This window comes from Ornithodoros turicata, chromosome 1 (genome assembly GCF_037126465.1).
Source record: "Ornithodoros turicata isolate Travis chromosome 1, ASM3712646v1, whole genome shotgun sequence".
Lineage (NCBI taxonomy): Eukaryota > Metazoa > Arthropoda > Arachnida > Ixodida > Argasidae > Ornithodoros > Ornithodoros turicata.
The window spans coordinates 109067133-109094985 of NC_088201.1; the positions used below are offsets into that span (position 1 = coordinate 109067133).

Here is a 27853-nt window from a genome sequence, read left to right on the forward strand (position 1 = left end):
GGAGCAGCATATGGTGAACCTTCAGATACAATAATGGCACAACATCTTTGCACAAGGTAACCAACGGAAGTATGAGCTGCGGAACTACTCAGAGGTGATTTCAGGCAAATGTGTCGCACGCAGTACAAGGTAGAACTAAGACTGTAGGGAGAGGGTGCAGGCAAGCTCGTATAGACTCATGGTAGGGGACCGAGAGACACGGAACAAGAGAATTTGTCGTCAGTCCTTGTTCCGCGTCTCTTGGTCCCCTAACATGAAGCAAGGTTGTGTCATGCACACAAGGAGTACTCAGTGCAGCACAGGGAGGAGAGGGAAACACTCCAAGAGCATCATGAGCAGCATGCGATGTCACTGATAGTATTTGGACGGGCCTTGCAAAGGCAGCTAACTCACGCTGCTTCCGTCTCCTGGATATAGACTCATCCCCCTTCGTTGCCACAATGGCCTCTATGGCGTTAGTGGCACATCTGAGCTCTCTACTGAGTGCAACATTGCAAAGGCTTGCAAGGCCTCCCTGCGTGTTTGCAAGGACATGGGCACGATAAACTCGATCCGCTTCCTTGAGGAACTGAAACAAACAGTACAGTCTTGTGAAGTTTACAATACTATATGCTTGCAAAGATTTTGTAAAGCACCTACACTGTCTGATTCCATTAAGTAAGGAAACCTTTTTTTAGTATCTCCCACTGGCAGTGCTGCCAGACCACTAACTCGTTCCAGCATGGTAGCTGCCATACGCAGTTCAATTTGCGCTTCGTCTGGAGCTGCCTTTTCAATTTCCCTTTCCCGTCATTCTTCATGTACCCGTAAGCTCTCGGGGTCTTCCCCCACTGAAAATGTGGGTGCCTAAAACATGTTTTGTTTAATGTTGGATGAAACAGCAGGAAGAATCTTAAAGTCCTCCATGATTGCAACTGAACACGTGGATGCAATAATGGGATAAGTAGACCTGTCCCCTTCTTAGTATACTTATTGCAATGACATATAAGTTTACCAGTATGTACCTGCCAAAGAAAATTTAAGACCGTATTGCAATGTTTTGACCTGCTTCAGGAGGGTAAGAAACTGGAAATGCATGTGCGTCAATGGGATGGACAGTCAGATCAGGCCCCTTTTCTACACACGGATACAAACAATGCATCTTAAATTTTGCTACGCTGTGGAAATGAACTTCGGCTTCCACTCGAAATGTTCTTCCTAGCTCATGTGACTGTGTCAGCGGTGCTGCTGAGCATTGTAATAGGGAAAAATGTGTGCACTGTGCCAGAAAGTCGTATTATATGCAGGCCATCTTAGGACATAATTTTCAATAGTGTGCTTGTTTAGCGCAACAATCAGCCCAATCATGGCCGTTCCATATACATGGGTGACTTCATCCTACCATGCATCACCATTGTTCAGCCACCAAGATCTCAATTGTGAAAGTTTTTTTTTTTTCTGCATCAAAACTCTGTGCATGCGGTTTTACATTGGTAAAGGTATTAAGTTATGTTCCTGTATTTTGTTCTGTTTCTGCTAAATCACACGCCCTAAAACGAAGTTAACAGGACACGCATGTACAGGGTATACATATATATATGCCACATGTTTTGCATTTGCATTATTCGGGGAAACCCAGCTACAATTACTTTACCAAATATTTAGTTGAAGTCCCGTCGGTTTGGGATTTTTCGACTTATCCCCTTATTGCATCCACGGGTTCATTTACACAACATGGTAAAAAATGCACGAGTCCTCTGACCCAGATCATGATGGCTCCCTAACTGCAGCATGCATGATTATCTACTATACATTGCATTTGTCCACTAAAAACAGCCTACTTCAGTCATACTTTAACGTCCATAATGAGAACGTGTCCAGCAGGGGACCGGCTTTAGTTCTCCAGACAAAATGCAGCAAAAAATATGTCAGCAAAACTACGAAAAAACAAGAAAAATACATCAGTAAGCTTCGACTTTTTCCTTTCCAGGTCTTGATCTTCGGTCAGTGAACGAGCCCGTTTCACATTATCAAACTGACGTCTGTTATTTTCCACCTTCTCATTGTTAGTTACCTTGCGCCTGACATTTTTGAATTTAATCCTCAAGGACATAACCCATGACCCCTATATTTGAAGATAAATAAGATTGAATAGTTTTGTTTTTTTAAACGTGATTACGCAAAGCACGAACTAAACCAGGAATGTGAAGGTCAAACCTCTCCGGTTCCAACGACATCAGCAAGTCGGGGGCAGCGCATGAGCAACTGACCAACGACTTTCGAGTAGAAACGCCTGCTGGGGGTTCTGGAAGTAACAAGAAATAATATAAACTAGGCATGCTTAATGGTGCACTTTGTTGTTTAGTTGAAGAGAAGCAGAGTGTACTATAAAGCAGTTCATGACACAGTAGAAAGAATAAAATGTAATAAAAAGTTCCTTGAACTTACATGCTGAGTGACATCATAGATTGGAACAGCACATCAGTGATTCGCCTATGCAGCACGTGGGTGATGGGCTGGTCGGAAATTATTACCGCACGGAGTGCACCGAAATCAGGAAAGACATGATAGCTTCTATCATCATCACAGGTGTCATTGCTGTTTCAGGGAAAAGGATTGCTTACTTTATCTGATGAAACTTCTGTTAACTGCGCTGCATACCAGAAACATATTTATGTTAGCGACAAATTAATTGTTCCAAATTCTGCCATGAGAGTCACTCCTGAAAGCTCTCACGATTAGGTGCTATGTTACTTTAGTGTAAAAAATCACACATGAATACTTGAAAAAAAAAAACACTTTAGAGCACAGAAATCTAAAAAAAAATATCTACAGACTTCGTCAGCTTCCACGAAATTATGCCTCAAGCCTATATCACGTTATCACTACACCGGTGCTGACTGCTGGGCACATAGCCAGAGTCCCTACTTTTGCCTAACACCACCCCCACTTACCTTTCCACGCGGTACACGCTCTGGAATTCAGTCTCCCCCAGCTGATCCGAGGGCTGAGACATCGTCGTCATCGTCTAAGTGGACATAGGTCTCAAATTCGGCATCGAAAATCTGGAACCGAAATCGGATATTACCAACACATGGCACCAGAGGCGGCGAGTTTTCGTTTTCCCGGAGGGGGCAAGGGCGCACCGCGAAGTAAGTACACAGTAAATCGAAAAGCACCCTTTTGGGTGTAAATGAGTTTACACCCCTTGTCCTATAACTGACTCCCTTTTTTACACCCCAAATTTTCAAACACCCTTTTTCAGAAGGTGTGTTCTGCACAAAACACCTTTGCAAAGGGTGCTTTCAGCATAGAACACCTATGTGAAGAGTGTATTACATGCAAAACACCTTTTTTGGCACTCCCTCAAACACCATTTAATGGAGGTGTATTGCAGCTTTTATGCCCTTCAAAAGGGTGTGACAGAATGGTATGAAGCATGTGATGCACCTCCACATTCCAGGTTTACATGCCCTGTACAAGGGGCACATGAGCCTTGGTGTTGTACTCAAAGCACTCTCCCAAAAAGAAGTCACCTGACTTATCATAAGGCTAAAAATTTGACACGGGAATGCAAGCTGTTGGATAGAGGAACATGTTTATTTCTTCAAGTTGCTGCTAACATAACTAAGCTCTTGACATCAGAGCCACAGCGGCTACACAAGGTTTTCTGCCCCAGATTCGAATTCCTTTCTGTAGCGATTAAAAAACTTAACCACGGGGGGCCTGGCACGCGAATCGGAAAGTTTAAGGCAAAGTCTTTCAAGGGCACACAATACATTGCATGACTCTTTGTGGTAAACAATCTGGAAAATCCAGTACGCTGCCATTATTGCTGCGAGCCCCTCCTCTAGGTCAATGACCCGAAAGAGAGAGACCTTATCTACATGGAGGAACATGTGCTCCGCCTCTTCGACATTATTCCCTGTGAACACAACTGAGGGCCAGACCTCCAGAGGCTTGCCCTAAAGGAAGAACGCAAAACGAGAGATTACTTAGAACGACGGGGTCACTGGGTGAATGAGTGGAGAAAAGAAACTGCTGTAAATGATCTTTTTAAATAAAGTCACCAACGTCTGAGATGGCATTAAGCATACTTACATCTTTGACAAACAAGTGCGCTGGTGACTTGCGCTGCTTCACACAGGCACTGATGATCTCCAGGGTATGAACAGCTAGCAAATCTGAAATGGAAAAGGAGATCAAGGCACTGAGGCAGTGTTACTGAGAGTGTCTACCAAACTTGAAAACCAGAGCATCAAACCGGAATGAAACCGAAAATAACCGGTATTTCCGCCGGAACCGAACTGAAAAGGCGGCGGCCATCTTGGAACAGAACCCGAACCGAACCAATTTGCAAAATTTTGGTTTTTGGCTCAAAACCGGTTTCAAAGCATCGAGTGCAAGACTGATTTTCTTGTTGCTTTCTTTTTCTCGCTCTGCACGATTTTCATGTTTCCCTCCGATGTGATATACCTCCATTGAGTAACTTAAATTGACCGACAGATACCATATTTCTTGCGACGAGAGTGTCAAATCTATCTGGACGCCCGCGGTGATGAAGATAATGTCGGGCAGCTGTGTACTAGTTTTATTATTATTTTTGGCTGCGGATGGGCGTTCTTGTCACAGGTTTTCTGCTAACATGTTGGAACGTTGAGAAAACTGTTTTTATTAATGCAGGTTCCTTGCTGTCCCTGCTTCACAAATGAGCGTAGCACAGTGCTGGACACAAGTCTACGGAACGTGCAATTCCAGAATTTATTTCTTCCCAGCCAGTGCAGCAGCCTGGCTTGTTGAACTGCACCCTAGAGCTTGTCAGTTATAAGGTTCAGTTCACTAAATGTTCACGAAAAGCAGCTGCCATAGCTAGAAAAAAAGTAGGTGCACAAATCACACATTCCCTAAACTTGTTTCCAGCACTGTACTAGCTTTTGCGGACTTGGACCATATAAGTCTTGGACACACTGTCTCCTCACAGGGGCCTCTGGCTCTGGTCAGTTTACATAATCTGCTGCTGAGCTCGTTAAGCAGTCTCGTTAAGGACCATTTAGCGAAGTGACAAGCTTGGTACTAATATAAAATGGCTGGTTAGTTGTACTGCTACCCTAGGAAACACGAAGAGAAATAAAGCTGTCGGCTTGTTACCTAACCTTTTATTTAGGGACAAAAACTTTGTGCTCTGAACGGGTTAAGAGCATCTTCAACCAGAACCGAACCATTATGCTTCAACCCGAACTAAAGTGGAAAAAATTTTGGTTTGATGCTCGGTTGAAAACAGGGAACAGAAAAGTCGGAATTGTCTGCGATAATTATTACATATGGCTTGCATTGGGGCACCAGTGTGAGAGAGAAAGACAGAGCCATCTTTTGGCTGTTTCCTACGGAGGAATGGATGGAAGATCCAACCTTAGCCTGCCAACTTGTGTCTTATGGCATGAACAGATTGTCAGGAAATTTTGCCAACAATGTCAGTGAAAACTTGCAAAATTAAAAAACCGCTTGGTAAACACGGGGTGCTTTCTGAGACGCTGTGTTGTGTTCATCCTCACTTTCCGCCAGTGATGGCCACTAACTACTTCTACAGTAGTTTAACTATAACTACTAACTACTTTGCAATAGAGTAGTTTAACTAGTAGTTCAACTACTATTCAGGGGAGGTAGTTAAAACTGCTTCTTTAACTACTGCAGTGTAGTTTAACTACGTCTCTAACTACTTAACGTTGTCCATCAACACCAATCCCATTCTATAGTGTTCTTGGACACCTAAATATGAATCACAAGCAGTGATGAAAGTGAAGATTTCGTACGCATGCACAGCACAATTGCTCTGCACCTTGCATAAAATGTCATAAATAAACTGAAACCTGCATTCTCATCGAACGTGTAGCTCAAAGGAATTACCAAAAGGAGCTACATCTAAAGTAGCGCTCATTTGTCTTTGACTGCGCTCTCTAAAGATTATTTCTTAACATGGCTACTGGGACATCCTGTATGGTATATCATGGCAAATGATTGAAAACAAGCATAAAGCTAACCAGAAGTCACAGCAGTTAAGCTAAACAAAGCACAGAAATAGCCTACGTTTCCGACGTCTCTCGCAAACGCCTGTTCGATCTTCATCAGCAAGGAGTTGCTCTCGAAGTTCTTCTTTACATTTGATCTTTTGCCTGAGTACAAGTGTCCGGATTTGCTGCAATGCAGCAGAAGTACACTGGAGGGGATGTCTGTCATAACGTCTTTCAAACTCCTTGAAGAACTGAAAAGGCAAGGAATGTTCCATCAGCTTAGTGCCAATACCATCTGAACAAGAGCAAGCATACCCTTGTTGCGTCCATGAGGTACGGGTATGTGAGCTTGGTCTGCAACACAGGAACGCTTACAATGGCCGCAGTTCGTTGTTTCAAGGTTAATGTCATCTTCCAATCAATTAACTCTTCATTTGGCGAGTCACTCTCATTTTCTTTGATTAGCCAGTCCTCAAGATCTTGAAAATTGCCATCTTCTCCCTCGATCGCAACACTGCATACAGTGACTTCCTGCATACAGTAACATCGTATTTGGAAATTTTGTTGTTCTCTGACACTGAAACCATGCTCATACCAGTGGTGGTCCCAAGAGGGGATCGGTGGGGGCAGTCGTCCCCCACCTGAAACACCTGAGTTGGTCAACTCTTTGCAGTCTACTGTAACATGCATTACTTTTCCACGAAAGACTGGCCTTGAATTTATTTCACTACAAGTCTATTTCCTTGAAAAATGTGAAGCATGCACATGTGTAGCATAAGAACAGGAAAAAATTATTAGCGATCAACCATTAGCAGAACTCCTGAATCGTTTTATAGGTTATTTCGGCAAGTTAATCGGTTCGTTAATTAGGCAAGTTAGTCGTTCCCTGGCTTTCCTACTTACATTTTGAGGTGTGATGAGTTCCTTTGTCTGGACATTGACAATGACCGCTTATATACCGTGCCTTGGCATTGCGTTAGAGATCTCAACCCATAACAGAGCATATCGACAGTTCTCGGCACGCTATCGATTTACAAAGGTGACAGTATTAGCTCTTTTTGAGATATTAGCTCTAGAGGAAGGCATCAGGCATTCAGTTGCCATGCTGATACCTTTCTGTTCTGGGTTTCAGGGATGTGCCATTGTGGTGTGGAGGATAGGCCTTGGGCTACTGCTAGCATGTTCCCCAAATATTATGGGTTCGATTCCTAGTCAGTCAATTTTTGTTTAACTTTGAATACTTTTATTTATTTTATATTCACCATTTTACTTTGTGATCATCGTCAGGTTATTATACTCACACGTTAGGTAAGTACGGCTACTTACGGTATGACTGCGGGGTGTCATAAACAGAAATATACAATTATACAATAAAATAGACAGAAATTGTTTCAGAGATTAGATAAATACATAGCTGCAAAAGGTTCCTTCCACGTTCTGACAGCATTTTGCACCCTTCTCCAAGCTTCCAGAGCTGTTAGGTATTCCTAAGACCCCTGAGGGATGACAGTAGGAAGACGACGGAGCAGCAGCAGTAGCTCCAAATTCCCATACTGCCTTGCGCCGCTCGCTTGCTGGCGCGCGTATTTCTCATAAGGTCTATTAACCAACATGCTCTGCATCGTCTAGCATTGCAGAAAGGAAGTGTTGTTTCCAAACAAATGGGGGCATAAAAGTGTGATTCACGTTGGGAGACGATAAAGGGTATACATACGGCCGTGACAGGTCCGTGTAGTTTCCTCCGCTTCAGCTCCTCCTCTACGTTGCCATCTGATCTCTTTCGCTTTTGACCGCCATACTTCACCCTGTTTTCAATGATCCTCTGGTCATCGGGCAACCTACGTCTTTCATTCTTGAACTTCGTTCGTAAAGAGGCAAGCCAGGAGTCCTGGGATCCCACACAAAAAAAAATAAACTGTACAAACAAGCAACGAGAAGAGTACAGCTACAACATCAATACTTCCATGGTGTACTGCTAAAGAAGTATTTTTAAAGAATTATTACTTATCATTACCCAAGAAACACGAACTGGATACAGAAGAAAGGGAACTCCCAGCCGAGGAAGTGCAACAGGCATGCAACTAAGCTCAAGACACTGTCAATGCAAGAAATGGCAATAGACACTGTACAGTGCATGCTGAGCAGCAATAAGTGAACCAGCTATCAGTTTTGAGTGTATGCAAAACAGTGTCACGGGTATAAATTATACCTCCAGGGGACATGGGAAAGAGAGAGGAGGGCGGGACCCTCTCATGTACAGACAAAAAGATCTGAGCATCATGCTGGCATGTAATTATTTCACTGTTAAACAAAACGAAACACAGTCACATGCAACGAAAATGTGGCATCACTTGCAGCATATGTAGAGTACCCTTCAGCAACTACCATTCAATGAGAGTACGCCTGTCATAAAAACGTACTCACATGTCCGGGTCCTACTACATCAGCTAAACTGGGGTATCGCTTCAGGAGCTCACATACAACTTTCATATAGAATCCTCTATTTGGTGTTCTAGAACAAAATGCATTTATGACATTTTGAAGTTCACCAAGAGAAGACTGCATAGAACAATGCTAGGTTCGAGCAGCATGACCTGTTTCACAAGAGCAAAGAAAAAAGAAGAAAGAAAAAGAGAAGAAAGAAAAAGAGAATCCACATTGGGCATTCACTGTTATTGTGCATGCAATTTTAACATTCTTACATTCCGCATCAAATAACAAAGTCTAAAAACAGAAAATCATTCTATTCTGATTAAGGCTACCCATTTTTCGCGTTTCCTGGAAAATTTGCGGAATTCACACTTTGCCACGAAATTAGCAGTTTCTCTCGGAATTCTGCAGAATTGCGCATTTTTGGGAAAATGTGATAATAAATTAGCCAATTTTCATCACACTGGGCCACCTCTGCTCATGTGTGAATATTTTAATTATCCATTATTCTTTTGAATAGTTGGGAATTGGATAGAGTTGTCCTCAGCTGGATGGATTTTTGGGTGGACCAGCCCACTTTACAGAACCGTTTGCAGCTGGTCAACTCACATTTTGCAGGCAATTGTCCAGCTGCATTTCCTAATGCTTTGGTGCATGACACTTGCTAGCAGTAATGAAGCAGGGTCATTCCACGGGGAATGGTCCAAGGTTGTCAATCGACCATCACCAATGTTTTTTTTAAAAATAGGGTGTGTGGGGGACACTGTCAGATTAATCGTACCGAATGTCCCAACTCGAAATATTGATTCCATGCGTTTTTAGAGCACCTCAGAGTTTGCGCCAGGCGAGAAAACCACACCACAGGTTTTCGTCCTCTTTTCGCGCGTGCTTGCTTCTATATACGAACCAATGTGGTTTTTATGTCATCCGAGGATTATGCAGCATAAGTTAAGCAGGGCATGCGAAATAACTCTCTCCCTCGCCCTCTAAAGTAGGGCCCAAATGTCGCCGTTTGTGCTACCTTTGTGATTTTATTCCGCGTTCCGTGCTTACCTTGTTGGAAAAGTAGGTACGGCTCCCTATTTACTAGCACATGGGGAACGTTAACAAAAATTTTCGCATATCTGGGATATACACTTGTTCTGTGAGAACCGTTGGAAAGTGACACACATCAAAACTTTGCATTTTACAGAAGAAGATTTCGGAATGTGGCAGACCACTTAAAAATCGACGACCTACGTCATTCGATAGCACAATGCTTCAGCTACAACATATCAAAAATCTGGAGAATTACTTTTTGACAAACGCGAGAAACGAATTTTTTTCTCGGCCATGGTTTGCTTGAGATTGGGTGAGGAGAAGCACCATTCCAGGCACATTCTTGTATGACGCGTCGTTAAGCAGAGACCCTTTAACAGGTTCGTTTTATATGCTTGGTACTATTGTCTTCCTGGGTTTTTCGGCGGTTCGTCTTTTTTTTACACTTGTGACGTGTATGCTTCCGCGTCACACTAAAAGAAAGTAAAACCACACGGTGTCGTGCCCAAAACACGCCCTGTTGAAAATTAACGCTCAGCACTTGTTGTTCTTAGGCCCCTTGCATACCGGGAAAGCTTTCCTCTCAGAAGAAAACGACGTTCGCTTCGCCGCGATTCTGCCCTCAGAAATTGGTTCGAAGTGGTGAAACTTCCTTGCTGCTGCAACTTCATCCTTTGATACCCACAGGCAATTTATGCTCAGCGCGTCCTTTGCCCACATACACAAGTCCATTGGTGTTAGGATCTGCCCCTCCTGCGGCCGCTGGAGACTGGCTTTGGCAGCGAGCCTTTTAACAGTTCCTCCTACTCCGTCGCACGGCCCATTGCCGTGTGATGTGGCGTAGAAGTTCCAGCAAGCGCTAACACCAAAGTGCTCTTTGTGGTAGCACATGTCAAGAAAGCTTTTCTTATTTTTGTATTGCGCAGCACAACCATCTGTGAAGTAATGCACTTTTGTGACCTAAGGGTGCCTACGAAGGAATGAGTCTAAGAAGGCTCTTTGAAATCCGTGCACTGCGACATTTGTATAATGTTGGAGGCAGTTGGAAACTATCACGTAGGATTCCACGTTTAAGTTAGGACACTGGGGCGTGTCGACTGGCGGGGCGTGGGGCGGGACACTGTCGAGTGTACACAACTATAGGGTGCACTGTTGCCTGCGACTCATCCCAGTAGAATGACTGAGGAGAGCACTCTCTTTTGTTAGCGTTCTCCATGTGCTAGTAAACGTGGAAACCTACGTGATAGTTTCCGACTGCCTCCAACATACAAATGTCGCAGTGCACGCATTTCAAAGAGCCTTCTTAGACTCATTCCTTCGTATGCACCCTGAGGTCACAAAAGTGCATTACTGGAACATTACTGGAACATTACATTGCTGGAACTTCTTCGCAACGTCACACGGCAAGGGGCCGTGCGACGGAGTAGGAGGAACTGTTAAAAGGCTCGCTGCCAAAGCCAGTCTCCAGTGGCCACAGGAGGGGCAGATCCTAACACCAAGGGACCTGTATATGTGGGCAAAGGACGAAGTTGCAGCAGAAAGGACCATCCTTGCCGAAAGACACAGCCGCTGCATTGCATTGCCTGGGACAAGGAAGTTTCACCACTTCGAACCAATTTCTGAGGGCAGAATCACGGCGAAGCAAACGTCATTTTCTTCTGAGAGGAAAGCTTTCCCGGTATGCAAGGGGCCTAAGAACAACAATAGCGGTGCTGGGCGTTAATTTTCGACAGGGCATGTTTTGGGCACGACACCTTGCGGTTTTACTTTTTTCTTCTTTTAGTGTGACAAGGAAGTATACACGTCACAAGTGTAAATAAAAGATGAACCGCCGAAAAGCCCAGGAAGACAGTAGTACCAAGCATATAAGACGAACCTGTTAAAGGGTCTCACGCGTCAGACCAGAATGTGCCTGGAAGGGTGCTTCTCCGCGCCCAATCTCAAGCAAACCATGGCCGAGAAAAAAATTCGTTTCTCGCGTTTGTCAAAAAGTAATTCTCCAGATTTTTGATATGTTGTAGCTGAAGCATTGTGCTATCGAATGACGTAGGTCGTCGATTTTTAAGTGGTCTGCCACATTCCGAAATCTTCTTCTGTAAAATGCAAAGTTTTGATGTGTGTCACTTTCCAACGGTTCTCACAGAACAAGTGTATATCCCAGATATGCGAAAATTTTTGTTAACGTTCCCCATGTGCTAGTAAACAGGGAGCCGTACCTACTTTTCCAACAAGGTAAGCACGGAACGCGGAATAAAATCACAAAGGTTGCACAAACGGCGACATTTGGGCCCGACTTTAGAGGGCGAGGGAGAGAGTTATTTCGCATGCCCTGCTTAACTTATGCTGCATAATCCTCGGATGACATAAAAGCCACATTGGTTCGTATATAGAAGCAAGCACGCGCGAAAAGAGGACGAAAACCTGTGGTATGGTTTTTCGCCTGGCGCAAGCTCTGAGGTGCTCTAAAAACGCATGGAATCAATATTTCGAGTTGGGACATTCGGTACGATTAATCTGACAGTGTCCCACACACACCCTATTTTTTAAAAAAATATTGGTGATGGTCGATTGACAACCTTGGACCATTCCCCGTGGAATGACCCAGCATTAATTTAAACTGCTTGGTCAGTGCATGAAGGGAAATAATTTACACTCATCCTACTGTGGCACAAAGTGCCCCATTTAGTTTTCTGGAGTATGTTTTGTCTGTGCAGACCAACTGATATGTGCAAGCAGGGCACTGTTGCTGCCAAACTACAAGGTACAACAACAACTGCTTGACTAACAACGGTTCGAACAAGCACACATTTTGGCTTTTGCTGCGGAAGATTGCAGTATTTAGGAATCCCTGCGCGGAATGTATGATTTACCCCAGCAGAAAACAGGTGGCCATAATTCTATAGGCTACCTGCCCCTGGATGCTATGTTCTATGTTGTCCTGCTATTTATGTATTTTATTTATTTATTGTTTTGTTTACACTCCATCCCCGTTTAGGGATGGAGTGTAAACAATAAACATGGGGAAAGGAAGGTTCATTGTCTTCACCTCAATAAACATGAATTGCATGAATAAACACTATACTTCTTCACTTTCACTGAGCCTTGACACAAGTGTTGCAGTATACGTACGGCCAAAAGATTTAAGGTTAAGTTATATTTTTCCAAGTTTTTACCCCCTGAATGGGCCAACATAGTCTTCAGGTAAAAGTGTTTTTAACCTGATATTTGTCTCCCACTGCAGCACTTGTAAATGAGATCCATGGCAAGTGAAGCCTCAGCTGCAGGCAAAACGCAAAAACGAAGCAAACAATCATCAATCAGTTGCATGTGCCGTGTGACTGTCATGTTTTTGCATGGAGCAGTTGCCATGGACATAGACATTTCAATGTTCTGTTACCAAACTAACAAAAGAGAGCTCAAGGCAATGTTGTTCAGCCTTGGCCTCAATGCTTGTGATCCGGCCTTGCTGCATGGCATGTGTAATGGAGCAAATTGAAATACAATTCACAACCAAATAAGGCCAGCTTTTTACCCTTTACACCCTGAAACGAACACTGAAAGGGTATGCAAGGCATGCTTCAAATGCAGGGAATACACACATTGCATAACATATCTCAATTACAAGCAAGTGTTCAGAAAGCATCACAGAACATGCTGGCACAGCAGGCAGAATGTGTGCGACAGTGAGCAGACCGTAGGAAGAAAGAAATTCTGAAGCAATTGTGCTTCTCAACTCACATGCTGCACTTGATCATGGATTGGTAGAGGGCATTGATAATTTTTTTGTGTGCAGAGGACGTGAGAGGCACATCGGGCTTTATTATTGCATGGAGCGTCCCAAAATCAGGGAAGGAAAAGCCTTTGCCATCATGATCAGCATCATTCCTGTTAAGCGAGAAAGCAAGTGCAGAAAAGCCACAACGACAGAAGGCTTCAACAGACAATAATAGCACACATTAATACAAACAGACTGGTGCCTGAAGTTACTGCACTTCATACAACAACATACTGCAACACACTACTTTTCATGCATAAGGTGTGCAGAGGACTTGAGTTGAGATGATGAAAGTTAAGTGGCGCACAATGTCTTGCTTTTTAACTGTTATTCTAGCACTGGACTATTTCTTTCAGAGTTAACAATAACATTAATGTTTCATGCTGCAGAAACTCAGTAGGAAGTCTAGCTTAACTTAGGATGAGGGTATCAGACTTATGCTGTCCTTGGTAAAACGCATAACAGGATGTGAAAGGCAAGGGGCAGGAAATCGTGCTAACTTGATGTATGGGTTTTGACCAGACACTTGGAAAAGGTATTTAAGATAAGTTACTCAATACCTGCCAAAAAGTAACTGAGTAGAGTACTAATACTAAATTTACGAAAGTCTATGCTGACTCCATGCTAGCAGAAATAAAGGAACAACAGTGAATTCAAACGCATTGTCGTTTCTGCAATCGAATCAGACGAAATCAATCAGTCAAAACTATCATCAGGGTGAGGTGCAACTCAGGCCTCTGGTATGCTCTTACTCGGAGTGCATACTTCACGGACAGGGGAGTCAAAATGAAAGCCTTGCTGACGCCAGAGCTTAGAACTCTGCCGCACGTAAATTACCTTAGGGGTAACCTAAATACTGTGTAGCAGTTGCTTCAAAATGTATTTAAGTTCCCAAAAAGATACTCAGTTTTCAAAGTATTTGAAAGATACTAAGTTACTGGAAGTATTTAAGATAGAATAACTTGAGTAGAGTATTTAAGTTACATACAAGTCTGGTTTTGACAAAAGATTTTGAATCACACGTGTTCCTTGGTATCTGGTGTAATGAGAAAGAAACATTTGTTGCCAAAAACTGCCAGTAAAGGAAGTAGGTTTGTGCTCTCCCTTCCCCCTTTCCATCCTAATAACAGCATCCCCGTCACCCAAGAATAGCATGACCCACTAGGATAGGTTCTTGCTATTTACCCAGCTGTCACTGCGAAACTTTGTTATTGTAACCTCTGACAGATATAGCACACAATCTGCTGGTGAAGACACTTACACCACAATATCAAATTGCCCGCTCCCACTGGTGCCCGCATGGGGTTCTGAAGTAGACTCTGCAGCTGTAGGCATACATTCACTGTGGTCCTGAGTTGAAAAGGCGACATATGAGCCGACAAAAATACAGTAGGTCAAGCCCTACTAATATACCACTCTCATTCATCGTATTCATGATTGTGCTGGCATCCTGGGATCCGCATACAAATACTGAACTACCAAAGTTGGAACAAGTTCAGAAACCAGCTCTAAGGCTCATATTTAACTCTTATCGACAACCGAGTTCCATCTCAGTTCCGTATAATAGGGCAAACATTGCAAAAGTGGAAGTTCGACGGAAGGTGCATAGCCATAGTCTGTTAGAATTTAACACGTTGTTCGCTTTCAGTGGCCTTCCGAGTCTCGCACGAGGCACAGTATGCATCACAGAGTTCTGAGCTCGCGCATTGATGCCCACAAATACTCTTATGTCCCCAGGACCAGCTCTGACTGGAACAGTCTTCCTAACGCATTAGCTACGTCAGATGATTTCCTTACTGCAATCGACACATATAACTTTTACGTTTAAAGACGCTGCATTTCCTTCGAGTGTCCGAGCAATTTTAGAAGAAATTTAACACAGGATGACTGTTTTGTAGGTATGATCGGGGCTTGTTCCATGCCATGGAACAGCTGGACTATCCTTGTAAGGATGAGTTTGTCAAACCTTGGCAAATTTGAAGACTTAACAGTCGTTCTGTTGCAATGCTTTTTATTACTGACAATGGGACCACTGAATTTTCCAGAAAAACCAGAGGAGTGTTCTTTCGTGATTGCAGAAGACTGTAAATGCAAATAGCAGCTCACAGTTTGCCCAAAACTTGTACACACCCTGTCGGCATCCGCACCAGGAGTAATTAATTGAGGGTACACCTGCATTACCCGCAGTCGTAGCCTGACGTACAGCGGGCGTTCACACGGGACAAGCAACTGGACAAGCAACTGGGACAAGCAACTTTCTGCACCAACTCTGACCAACTCGAGTTGGTGCGAATCGGTCGCCGAGCGAAAACTTCAGAGAGTTGGTGCTGGTCTAACCAATCAACGCGAGGAGCATTGCCATGTGACCCTCGAGGGCGTCAAGCGATTTCGTTTCTGTCATACTACCTGGCATGGGTTCAAATCCTACAGGGGTACATGATAATTCTTTTATTTATTTATTTTTTTTTGTTGCTAGTGCCATATAAACATATCAATAGGCATTTTTTGAGATACTGGTGACCCTCTGGCGAAGTAAAATGACTTCGTTTTGATTAATGACAGTTGAAAAAAAAAAGTCACCAGCGGTTGGACTTGAACCCATACACCCCGATTGCCATAAGGTTGGTTGTGGGCGGAGCTAACGGTTGGTACGTGTGAACATGGAAACTGTACCGTCTTGAAGTTGGTCCAAAGACGTTGCTTCGAGTTGGTCTGAGTTGATGCTGAAAATCGGCTCGTGTGAACACCCCCATAGGGTATTCAACATTATACACACACCGTAAATTCATGCCTTGCTCAGCCTTCCTCATTAGAAGCTTCACAAAAGGTTACAGTGGTAATTAATTTTCAGAAATATTGCTTTACTGTCATGTGATGAACCCACTGATACTGATGACCCACATTGCATTGCGTAAAAAATGCAGAGGGCAGTCACCTGCATCAGGTTGCTGGATTAAAGACTGGGTACTGCTCCTCCAGAATAATTGCTGGTAAAATGCGGGTTACTCGCATGGCTGCTACGGACAGTGTGTGAGTTGTGGGCACATTGTAGGTGCTAATTTGCAGTCCCAGCTATTTTCTGTAAGCATGGCAGAACACTGTTACAGTTTTTCCGAAAAACGGTGTGGGCCCTTTCTCAGTTAAAAAAAGCACAGCCATGGGACAAACATCACATCTTCAAATTTCACAAAGTTTGGCAAATCAATCCTTACAAGAATGCATATATATATACATGTGTTTGCTCTAACGTGTCCGGAAATTATATTTAAATCGAACGATAAAAGAAAAACCAGTGCTACTTGAGTAAGATACAGTTGCTACTTGTGTAGTAGTACCTGTGTCTTACTCAATTAGGGGTAAAGTTGCACTCGTTTTTTTGAAAAATTCGACCCTTAGTTTTGTATCTAAGCACAGCAAATGTCCTGGCCTGAACACTTCCAACGCCCGCTAAAACGGTTACGGATACCCCCGTGAATTTCGTATGAACTCCCAGAACCTGGCCGAGGACTAAAGAAAACGAAACTAGTAAAGTACCGGGAGTACAGTTGTCATACACTAACGACATAAAGCAAAACTAAACGGAAGCGTGTAGTACAGTAGCAAAGTCATTTTACATCAGTTAGTGTTACGGGCAACTTACATTGTTTGACGTGGATGATGCCGATGATGGACCTGGGCGGATCACTCGAACGCACGACATGTTGGGGATTTGGTCGCCGTCGTCCAATTCAACATACTCATTAAAATCCCCGTCAAGGATCTGGGGACAGACACAGTAAATGTGGAGTCACAGATCACTATGAAGAGCGCATTACTAAACCAACACGGGCTACATACCTGGAACCTTACGTTATCATCCACATTAGGCGCCAAAATGCTCGACTCGGCGATCGCCTTCCTCAACGCTGACACCGTACAGTCTTCGAGTTGGCATTTACGCCTCACGTCGGCGTGTGGGATTGTGATCAGGCATGTCACGGATGGCATCGTCGATAAAATACCAAATGCGGAATACTCAACGGACGCAGAAGTCAGACGGGCGACAACACACATGCAACCACATGCAACCCGCCAGGAGCTTTGGCTTGGATGCTCTTGGCTTCTGACTTCCAAGACTGCTTTGGGGCCATTCACCACGGTAAAGATCCATAACTTAAAAACCCGATCTATACCATCAGCTCGCTTGCTACTTCTGATGAAGAGCAGCCTGATCAAGTGCAGACTCTGCACGAAAGCCTTGTTCACCTTAATTGTAATAAAGTGTTCCTACCCGTTTTTCTTTCACTCAGTGTCCTCAGTGTAATCTCTCGTCACCATGGTAGAATTCGCTCCCTTTCAAGTACCCACCCCTGAGCCAGTTGTCCTATTTATTCCATTTAGTTTTGTCTGAAACATTACAAGTTTATCATTACTTTGTAAATTGGCGAAAGTTGGCCCAACCAGTAGCTCGTTTTGGTTTCGTTTTCGAGTGCTGCAGTTGCAGGTTTTCGGTTGCTTGCTCGTGTTTAGCCACAGCTGTGAGCGTGTCTGTACAAGACGCTTTACCAGCTTTACTTCCTTTCTTTCTTTCCTCTATGGCGGTATGAATTGAGTGACACGAGCCTGCGAATGAAGCGTTAACGTTAAGATATCAGTATTGTCTTCCTCCTACCCAGTCCAGCTCGTCCCGACGTTCTCGCTCCATGACTCAACAACGTGTTGCGCTTGTACTACAGTTTCAGTTTCAGGAATGCCCTAACTGACGGTGTGGCTGTAGGTTGTCCACCGGTCTGTTGGACGACGTTATTCACAGTAAGCAGTACTATTCTATCCTTGCCAGTGCATCAACTGGAAGCACATCGCAGCCGCTTTTTCGACTTTTTTGGCGTGAAAAGTCTTTCAATTTTGGTAGGGGGGTACACATCCTAAAACCGCTTGCAACGAAAACATGTCGCCCTTGTAACGTTCATAGCTCTGTAACTGCGTGTCATGCACGATTCATTTTGATATCGCCGAGTAGAGCAAAGAACTCTACACGGCGTAAGGCTCAAGACTACTCAAGAACGTAAGACTCGTGCAGTTCGGCGGCACCAGCGCCGCGTGACACGCATTGTAATTTGAGCTGAAAATAAACGCTTCGGCGCTGTTTCTGCGCGCATTGCTCGTCTCTCCGATTGAGTCGGGAGTAGTGGCGCTCGGTAAAGCATGTCGATCCCTATACACGTCCCAAGGAAGAATAGAAACTTCCGTTCCCATGAAGACCTACGCTGGAAATAAGCAGCGCTGGCAGGCTCACACGAGTACTGTGGGAGCAAGCGGGTTGTCGCGGCCCAGAATTGAGCCTTAAGAGTCGCGTGCATCCCCAATGCAAATAGACGGGTCATCCAGCCCATCAGCGTGCATTCTTTTCGCTTGCACCTCCTGCACCAGATCTGAACTGGGTTATTTGCGTGCTGCACTTTCCTGTTGAAAAGAAAGGCATTACTAATAAAGTTCCTTTCAGCTGGAAAGTGCAGCTCCCGAAAACCCGTCTTGTGTGGAGTCCAAAGTAGTGCAGTCCAGTGCAAGTGAAAAGAACGTGCTTAGTGGTGACCCTGGGTAAGGAGATTGGGCCCAACTGCACTAGCACACCACTGCAACCGGGGCTATTCTCACCAGCCGAGAGAAGACGTCTCGAGGAGATAACTGTGGCGACGTCTCTGATATATATATATATATATTTTTAAGCCCGTGATTAATTTCCCTCTATGAATTTTACTTTTGTAGATGCCACCAATTCGTCACGTCATATGTCCCAGATGTCAGTGGAGGGCGCCTTCCTTGAAAGCACTGTTTCGTCACCTCCATGGGAGCCATAGCCATGAAAAGAACTGGGTTTGTGGATTGACCGGATGTATGCAGTCCTTTGTCCACTTCCCATCCTACAGAAAGCACGTTTGGCGCAAGCACCTCAACATCCTCCAGGGAGGGCCCAGTCTGCCTCCCACACAGCCTGAAAGTGGCCACGACATGACTGCCCCTGAAAGAAATGTGGATGCACCCCCTGACATACTCCAGGGAGAAAGTAGTTTGCTTCCTGCAGAGCCTGGAAGTGGCCACGACATGCCTGCATCAGAAAGTGTGGACGCACCACATGACATCATTTCACCTGACCTAGCACAAGGAGACAGTGACGCAGAAAACCAAAGTATCCTCCAGAGTGATCACGACAGTAGCTCAGCCGTTGGAGAACCTGATCATGTGAAGCAATTTGCCCAGCTGCTACTGAAATGGAAAGAAAGCAAGCGCTTGCCAGAGACAACCATCGACGAAATTGCCAATGATATCATCTGCTACGTCCACGGCGTGACGGATGACCTAACAACAAAACCAGTACAACAGTGGGCACAAATTTTGTCATCTGTTGGTGATGGCATGGAGATGCTGGCTACAAAGGGAGGCCGCACAGATTATTGGACATCCTGCCTGCCATTTGTGGAGCCTCGCACCATAGCACTTGGAACCGACGAACGTGGAAAACGAAGAGTATTCCACTACATTCCAATACTTGAGGTTTTAGAAAAACTGCTGGAGGTCCCTGATGTGTACAATAATTTCTACTGCCCAGACAGGGAAGAAGGCTACCTCACAACAGTTTTTGATGGGACTGCATTTCGTGATCACTCTTACTTCAAGGGAGATGAAGATATGATTTGCATACAATTGTATGCTGACGAATTTGAGGTGTGTGACCCGTTAGGAAGCAAGAGGGGAAAGCATAAGCTCCTCGGTGTCTATTTCTCAATTCTGAACCTTCCACAAAGGACAAGGTCTTCTCTCTCACAGATTCACTTGGTGCTACTTGTGAACGACAAGTGTGCTTCCAAATATGGTCTTGACAAGGTGTTTGCCCCTCTTATGGAGGACATTGCGTCACTGGAGAATGATGGAATAACCATAAACGGACAGACACTAAAGGGAACCATCTTCATAGTGACAGGTGACAACTTGTCCTGCCACCGCCTTGGTGGCTTTAAGTGTAGCTTCAGTGGTGGGCGAATATGCCGGTTTTGTTTAGCACTGCGGCACGAAATCAGCAGTAAGCACTTGGAGGCAGACTTTGTGCTTCGAACTCCAGAAAGCCATCTGCATCATCTGAACATGCTCAACACTGGCATACCCACTTTGTCGTTGTACGGTGTTCGGGAACCCTGTCCTTTCAACTTCACCGGGTTTCACCCAACTGAACATATGCCCCCTGACATCATGCACGATATCTTTGAAGGTGTGATCCCATTCGTGATGATCCGCGTCATTGAAGACCTCGTTTCCAGCGGGTTGTTTACACTAAGTCATCTCAACAAGTGCATAGAAGGCTACAGCTATGACGTTGGTGACACCAGGAATAAGCCCGAGAAGATCGCCCCTGATGTTCTCAAAGGAAAAAAAGCAATGAAGGGCAGTGCGTCACAAATATTTTGTTTCTTTCGACACTTTGCATTGTACGTCGGTGACTCTGTACCATCCGAAAATAGCACATGGGAACTCTATCTTCTATTGCGTCAGATAGTGGAGCTCCTTGTTTGCAGGAAGCTACCGACTGGTTATGTGCCGTACCTGCAACGCCTCATTCATTTCTTCTGCCTAGATTTTCAAGCCCTGTTTTCACATGTTAAGGTGCCATGTAAGGTACATTACTTGATCCACTACCCAACGTACATTTCTAAATATGGCCCATTAATTAACCTCTGGGCAATGCGTTTCGAGTCGAAACATCAGTATTTCAAAGACCTGGCACGCAAACTCCATAACTTCAAAAATGTCACCCACACCCTCGCAGTCAGGCATCAGTTCCATCAGGCTTACATCCTGTCCGAAGCCTCGAAGGAGAACTCTGTTTTCCCTGCAGGAAGCCGTCCAGTTTTGCTGGAGCACGTCTCGGAAGTGGTCAGGTCTTACGTGGCCCACAAGTGTGTTACTGTTACGAACATCTCTGTGTTGAGTTCTGTAAGAACTGGCAACATCACTTACAAACCTGGGATGACACTGTCGTACAGCACTAGTGATGACGACCTACCCAAATTCATGGAAATCTGCAACATCTACTCTGTGGACAGGGACATAGTCTTTGAAGTGCGTGAGCTGCTGTGCGTGGAGTTTGACAGGCACTTTCATGTTTATGTCGTAACTTCGACCGACAGGATCTCCGTTGTGAATGACACTTTAATGCTCAGACCGGAGCCTTTGTATGTCGTACGGCAGGGAAACAGGCATGTAATTAATAGCCGCAGTGCTATACTCTAGGCCAGGTATAGAACGGACGCGAGAACAATACATGTACAACGGAGCAGTGGGACATAATTTGCAACTGCTAATCTTTTTTCCTCACATTTGTAACCCAGGTGATGTGCTTCATGATATAAAAAAACACTTGTTTTGTGTCTGATGTACAGAAGCCACCAACAGTGCTTTCCAGTTTTTGTTACTACAAGCATTGCTGCCAAATATGGACAATGCTATTCCTCTGCAATTGATCTAGCTGTAGTGTTGCAGAAAGATATACCAATACAATGCATTTTCAACATTAGAAAGTTTCCTACAGCCCTAACTAACACAGTTTTTCTTGGTGTTCTTGGGTCACCACCACCACAGAGGGAATGCCAGATGTTGAAAATGCAGTATAACATACGTGCACTAGTATTAAGCAGATTTTTTTTTTCGTTGTTTTCACAAGTACTTTTGCATACATATGTTTATCTTGCAAAATATGCCACGGTTTCATGGCACTGGACTTAACCACCTTGTTCACAATCTGCTACTCATTATTGCCTTCGCAAATTGTAAAATAGTCTGCTGGTCTGAAGTTCACTGGTAACATGCTGGTGTTGGGGGAAATCTCAACAGGACAAGTGGTAGAAAAGTGGGACATGTGAGGCATGGAACAGACAGGCAAACTATGCCTAGATGTGTCTACTTGCTCCTCCAGTCCCATTGCAAATATTTCCATAGGAAAGCGTAAAGCATTCCAACAAATGTTTCGGAGCGCATATGAAATGGTAATCTTCAAACACCATTTCAGACAGTCATTGCTTTAAGGGTGTAAAATGAACAAAATGGGTGTAAAAATATAAATACGCCCTTCTGAAAACACCCGTAAGTAAAAGAGGGTGTAGTTCCTCGTACACCTCTTGTAACACCCTTTTTACACCTTTTGATCACATTTTTGGAATGAAAAAGGGTGTTTATGTTCCAAAACACCCTTCTTTTTTGAACAAGGGTGTTTTTGGATTTACTGTGTACCGTACTCTGGCGGGGGGGGGGGGGATATGTTTATTAAGAAAAGAAAAATAGAAAGGAATGGTAAGCAAGATGGATGTCGGCTTGTTATTAAAAAAAAGTGAAAGGGGAAGACAAAAAAGGCAAAGGAAAGAAGAACGCAAAAGAAAACAAAAAGAAGGAAAAAAAGGAAAAGAAAACTGAAAAACACAAAACTAAAGCTGAAGAATCACACATGCTGGCGGGATCCTATAATGTATGCAGAACTGGTATAGAAATAAGAGGAAGGAAGAACAGAAGAAAAAAAAGAAGAGAAAACAGAGAGAACGTAAACAGTGAACTTGTGCACAACTGAAGGCATTACGCCTTTGAAAACTGAGTGCAAAAGGAACAAAATGCATTGAATACTCGGTGTTTGACACGAAATGCACGCAATATAATGAATATGGTCAATGAAATGGAGCAGCGGGAATTGAACCCGCTCTCAACGGATATGCGTTCCAAAGATCCTACCGTTACACCTCACTGGCAGCTGCTGGTACCTTTTCGACTGCTTCGTTTCATTGATCTGATTGCTTTGGGCGAAATTCAGGCTATGTGTTGTGTCATCCTCTGTGTTTCTTCGCCTCACCTTCCACTGTGATCATGAGTATGGTGGGCGGATACATATTTTACAAATTGCAAGATGCACTTTTGGGGTTGGTGCCTCATCGCTCTTTTGACCAGGGCTCGCCGAGCCCCAAAGTTTGGTGTCAGTCTCTTAGCGGGACTTCCCGGGGGAGGCGGCGCCCCCCCCCCCCCCGCAGTCGGCGCCTATGCATGGCACAGCTTGGCAAAGTTACACATACCTGGAACCTGTCGTGCGATGGTACGTGCGATGGTACACAACGAAAGGATCGCTGCTTTGAGGCTGGCAAGGTTAGACTTTTCAAGCACAAACCTCTTGTTAACGTCGGCATGTAATACATGCAGGAGACAGGCCGAAGTTGTCATGCCTGCAGACACAGAAGGACACATGGCGACCGCCCAATCCAAATACCAAGCGGGAAATGAAAATGTCCGGGTTTGGAAGCCGCTTTTAAGCCGTCTTTACAGCCACAGCGAGCTGGTATGCCGTATGCCAGTTTTGACAAACGACGAAAACGTGATGTTCGTTTTTAACAGTAATAATTTTTCAAGTCCAATTCATGTTTATCTTCACGAACACGTTATAAAATATATTTTTAGACGTCTTTACAGCAGGTCAGCGGGAAGCTGCTTCGTACGGGGATGTTTAGGATTAGCAGCCGTGCGGGCATCACGGGTTTTGCTTGCCTTCTGCACCTTCTGCCTGCAGACCGCTAGATTTTTGTGCGTTTTTTTTTTAATACTCATATGTTACAGCTGTTAAGTTTGCATATTAGTGGGCGGCTGGCAGCCGCCGCAGGTTGATTGTCGTTGCCTGCAGCCTAAGACAGGGCAATGTGCGCTTCAATATTTCTGTTGACTTTAAATCCATGTAGCGTTCCGTTTCACCTTAGCGGTTGTTGGACGCTCATTCCGAAAGCGGCAATCTCCAGATTGCATCTCACTCAGCATCATTAAACGCTTGAAATACTGCTTTCTAATGTTCCTGATGTTTTGTGCAGATGCCGGCAATACGATATTTGGGCTGCCCCAGATGCGAGTGGAAGGAATTCTCATTGAAAAGCCTGTTTCGTCACCTTTGGGTGAGGCATGGGAACGAAGGAAATTGGGTATGTGGCCTTCAAGGTTGCATGCAGACGTTTCGGCTCTTCAACACATATACAATAAGCATGTGAGAGCGAAGCACCGTGATGCTTTGGGTACCGCTGTCCCAGATAGCCAACATGGAACAGGGCAGGGAGTAAGCAGAGAAGACGGTGGTGACGATGATCCCTGTTCAACTGGCACGGAACTGCACGATAATGTGGCTGTGTTACAGGACGCTGAATCTGTGCAGCTTAGTGATCACGTGCAAGTGACATCAATGCTGAGAGTGGTGGAAAAGACCCCGACTTTATCAATGAACTTTCAATGCTTCTGTTGAAGTGGAAAGAACAGAAGCGCATCCCAGAGTCAACAGTGAATGACATTGCCAGTGACATTATCTTTTCCATTCAGGGCTTAATGGAGCACTGCCTAGAAATGCCGCAAGATCGCCTTAACGACATTAAGACAGACATGGAAACAAACTTGGTGCAACTGGAAACACAGAATGGACGTGAAGCGTATTGGAGAACATTTTTACCTTTTGTGCAACCCCGACAGGTTGTACTGGGAAGGAATGTTGACATTTTTCATTATGTGCCCATACGTGATGTCCTGAAGAATCTGATTCAGGAGAGTGATTTTTCTGTTGTCACGGGTGACAATGTTTTGAGTAGTGTATTTGACGGCAGTGTTTTCCGTGAACATCCGTATTTTGCTGGTGACACCCAGAAGATCTGTATCCAATTATATGCAGATGAATTCAATAAAGTGTGTGATCCCCTTGGCAGGTGTGTATTTTTCATTGTTGAACACACCAGACAAGTCAAGATCAAAACTGTCACAAATTCACGTGGTCCTTTTGGTAAAAGACAAGCTAGCCCAAGAGCACGGCCTTCAAAAAATCTTCGCCCCTCTTGTGACGGACATTGCAGCCCTTGAATGCGAAGGCATTGTATTACAGGGCGTGACAGTCAGAGGGTCTGTGCTCTTGATGACCGGAGATAATCTCTCGAGCCACAGAATAGCTGGGTTCAAGTGTAATTCCTCCCACGGAAGAATATGTCGCTTCTGCATGGCACCTAAGAAAGAGATCAGGTACAAACATTTAGATGCAGATTTTATCCCGCGCTCACCAGAAGGTCACAAGCACCATCCTAGTATGGCTGAAATGGGTGTGCCAACAATTCCGCCTTACGGAGTGAAGCAGCCATGTCCCCTAAGCTTCTCTGGATTTGAGGCTACAGAAAGCTTCCCCCCAGATCTAATGCACGATCTACTGGAAGGTGTTATCTCCTTTACAACGAAACATGTCATCTCTAATCTACTTTCTCAAGGTTTTTTTACCCTTTCAACTCTAAATAAGAGCATTGAGCGCTTTGAGTACAACGTGGGGGACTCAAAAAACAAACTGGAATGTGTGTCAAGAGAATATGTTTATGCCAAGGGTAACATGAAACGAAATGCATCCCAGATCTTTTTTTTTAAACAGTTTTCATTGTATGTTGGAGATTGCGTGGCAGCAGATGACGGTGTGTGGCAGCTGTACATACTGTTAAGGAGGATTGTAGATCTGTTGATGTGTAAGAACATTTCTGTCGTGCATATTGGTTATTTGGATCGCCTGATCCACTTTTTCTGCCTGGATTTCAAAGCCCTTTTTCCTAATGTGGAGCCCCCGTGGAAAATGCACTATCTTATACACTACCCATCCTACATCCTAAAGTATGGGCCCTTGGTGCACTTGTGGGCAATGCGTTTTGAAGCCAAGCACCAGTATTTTAAAGATTGGCATGAAAACTCAGAAACTTCAAAAATGTCACACAGACTTTGTCAAGGCGTCATCAGTACTTGCAAGCACTTGTAACGGCAAGGCAAAGAGAGGTGGGGATAGTCTCTACGGGTAGTCAGAAGCCGGTGCTGCTTGAGCATTTGCCAGATGTTCTTAAGCACCATCTTTTTAATGATCACCTTGATGGCGCACACGTCAGAGCACTTGAAAGTGTACATTATGATATGGGGTACCCTTTACCGGTGTGGGATGGCACTACTCGTGAAAGTTCGTGAAAGATGATAGGCCGGAGTTCGCAGAGATCTGCAGTATACACTCTGCAGATAAGAATATATTTGTAGTCACTCGATGTCTGGATAGTGTATTTGATGATCATTTCCATGTTTAATATGTGTGTGGTTATTCTGAAGACAGTGCAATAAGAACGCTGCCATCTCTCTCAGCCCTGAAACATTGTTCATTGGAAAACATGGCAGCCGGCACATCATTAGCGCCCGAAGTGCATTTGTTTAAGCAGTATGTGCATGTAAGATGTAGTATGTATATAGATGTATATAATGCGTAATGTATATGTGGTAGTTGGGTAGTTTCATTTTAAATCGAACAACGTGTGAAAGTCGTATTTTTTAATTCGCCCAGAAAAAATATATGTTAGAGGACAGCTCAAACGACGCAAATCGCGCCACGTGCGATGCTCGTGCGTATAGTAGTTTCCGTGTAGGAGAGGGGGAAAGTCTGAGGCTGCTTGAGCACGCTTTCTTCTGGACCGACTTTGACGGGATCTAGCACCGCTAATTTTATCTCTAGGAACTGGAGGGTTTTTGTGATTATAGGCTACACTATAGACATTGTCGACTGTCACCCACAGAACTCTGAGAGCCACAGATTTTCTGTTAAAAAATGCCAAACTTGGCGTAAACGTTCAAAAAGGCCAAACTTTGCTACCAATTTGCTTCATGACGGAACTTGTGAGAACATCGAGCTTAGTGCCATTCGATAGGACATTGAAACAGCTTTCGTGCTGTATAGAGCTCATTTTTCTCATCCCAGTTATTTCTGTGTTATTAACTTGAGAATCACACATAGTAGGCGAAAATTGCCAATGTTGCATCTCAGTTTTCTCAAAAATGCCATCTTCGATTTCCTTGATTATTTTTGAAAAGGTGGCGTCATGTCTCTACTTTAGACGCCAAGTGAGACAATATTTTATTTTTGCCTGAGAGACGCGCAGCGATTTTTTTTGTCAGGCAGGGTGCACGAGGCTGCGGCCTTGCGCACCCCACCCACGAGCGCGCGACTTTCAACCTCTTCTTTGCTACAGGTGTCCCGCTGACGGAGAAATCAATGACCACACTGCGTGAGCTTGTTGTAGTGTCCCCAGAGCATCACTTTACGTTTACCCAATGGCCTTCCAGTTCCGTCAGGCTCATTCAAACAGTGGGAGAGTACATGAGTTGCCTGTGCGCCCTTGACGAGAAGCCCCAGTTCGACGAACATACCGAGAAAGCAGTGAGAAGAAACGAAGCGCTTCGTAGAGATCTTTATCCACTGGTAACATCTTAGCTTTTGTTTCAGGTTGCCACCAGTCCCCCAGGAAGTGTGAAAGTCACATCCTTTTCATTGGTAAAAGAACGAAAAACGGAAGTTTCGAACAACGTAAAATGTGCCCATTGCGAGATCCCTGCAGGTGGTGGCTGTCACCATTAAATTAGCATCATCCGATAACTTTACACATGTCCTTTCACATGATATAAAGTGAATGGGTTCAAGCGCATGGGTGCCAGAAGGACTACTGAAGACCACACCGAGGGTTTAAGGTACCTACGGCTACCGGAAACGAGGGATTTTAGTTGTGCGTTGTTCTGTCGGAAATTTTGATTCCCACGG

At 44.4% G+C, this 27853-nt stretch overlaps 3 protein-coding genes across 5 annotated transcripts; 1 reads left to right on the top strand and 2 right to left on the bottom strand.

Annotated features, from left to right (window-relative positions):
• Nucleotides 1–551: 551 nt before the first annotated feature.
• On the bottom strand, nt 552–2996 carry LOC135367637 (uncharacterized). Of its 2 annotated transcripts, none has more exons than XM_064600908.1 (4): nt 2934–2996; nt 2428–2577; nt 2197–2284; nt 552–846 (listed from the first exon to the last, which is right to left on the bottom strand). In XM_064600908.1, exons 1-4 carry the CDS (start codon nt 2993–2995, stop codon nt 790–792), a joined length of 357 nt encoding a protein of 118 aa, XP_064456978.1. In that variant the 5' UTR covers nt 2996; the 3' UTR covers nt 552–789. The 2 variants fall into 2 exon arrangements, with proteins under 2 accessions (XP_064456978.1, XP_064456976.1); XM_064600906.1 differs by lacking the exon at nt 552–846 and adding an exon at nt 1464–2104.
• A 562-nt stretch (nt 2997–3558) lies between these two features.
• On the bottom strand, nt 3559–18742 carry LOC135378545 (sterile alpha motif domain-containing protein 3-like). 2 transcript variants are annotated; one of them, XM_064611597.1, is made up of 10 exons: nt 17068–18742; nt 16871–16990; nt 14492–14580; nt 13194–13340; nt 8412–8499; nt 7702–7875; nt 6303–6518; nt 6064–6238; nt 4081–4163; nt 3559–3944 (listed from the first exon to the last, which is right to left on the bottom strand). In XM_064611597.1, the coding sequence occupies exons 1-10, from the start codon at nt 17281–17283 to the stop codon at nt 3636–3638; spliced, it is 1617 nt and encodes a 538-aa protein (XP_064467667.1). In that variant the 5' UTR covers nt 17284–18742; the 3' UTR covers nt 3559–3635. The 2 variants fall into 2 exon arrangements, with proteins under 2 accessions (XP_064467667.1, XP_064467668.1); XM_064611598.1 differs by lacking the exon at nt 13194–13340 and having other exon boundaries at nt 17068–18741.
• On the top strand, nt 17535–21651 carry LOC135378544 (uncharacterized). The gene is made up of 2 exons (XM_064611596.1): nt 17535–18021; nt 18976–21651. The coding sequence occupies exon 2, from the start codon at nt 18976–18978 to the stop codon at nt 21490–21492; it is 2517 nt and encodes an 838-aa protein (XP_064467666.1). The 5' UTR covers nt 17535–18021; the 3' UTR covers nt 21493–21651.
• The last annotated feature ends 6202 nt before the right edge of the window (nt 21652–27853 follow it).

Excerpts from the sequence above, each read along its gene's own strand:
- LOC135367637 (XM_064600906.1), bottom strand. The coding sequence starts at position 2,995 with ATGTCTCAGCCCTCGGATCAGCTGGGGGAGACTGAATTCCAGAGCGTG. Across the intron at positions 2,578-2,933 it reads AGCGTGTACCGCGTGGAAAG|CAATGACACCTGTGATGATG; the intron begins GTAAGTGGGGGT and ends TCCCTGAAACAG. Across the intron at positions 2,285-2,427 it reads TCTATGATGTCACTCAGCAT|AACCCCCAGCAGGCGTTTCT; the intron begins GTAAGTTCAAGG and ends TGTTACTTCCAG.
- LOC135378545 (XM_064611597.1), bottom strand. The coding sequence starts at position 17,283 with ATGTGTGTTGTCGCCCGTCTGACTTCTGCGTCCGTTGAGTATTCCGCA. Across the intron at positions 4,164-6,063 it reads TTGCGAGAGACGTCGGAAAC|ATTTGCTAGCTGTTCATACC; the intron begins GTAGGCTATTTC and ends TTTCCATTTCAG. Across the intron at positions 3,945-4,080 it reads CGCACTTGTTTGTCAAAGAT|GGCAAGCCTCTGGAGGTCTG; the intron begins GTAAGTATGCTT and ends TTCTTCCTTTAG.
- LOC135378544 (XM_064611596.1), top strand. The coding sequence starts at position 18,976 with ATGCCACCAATTCGTCACGTCATATGTCCCAGATGTCAGTGGAGGGCG.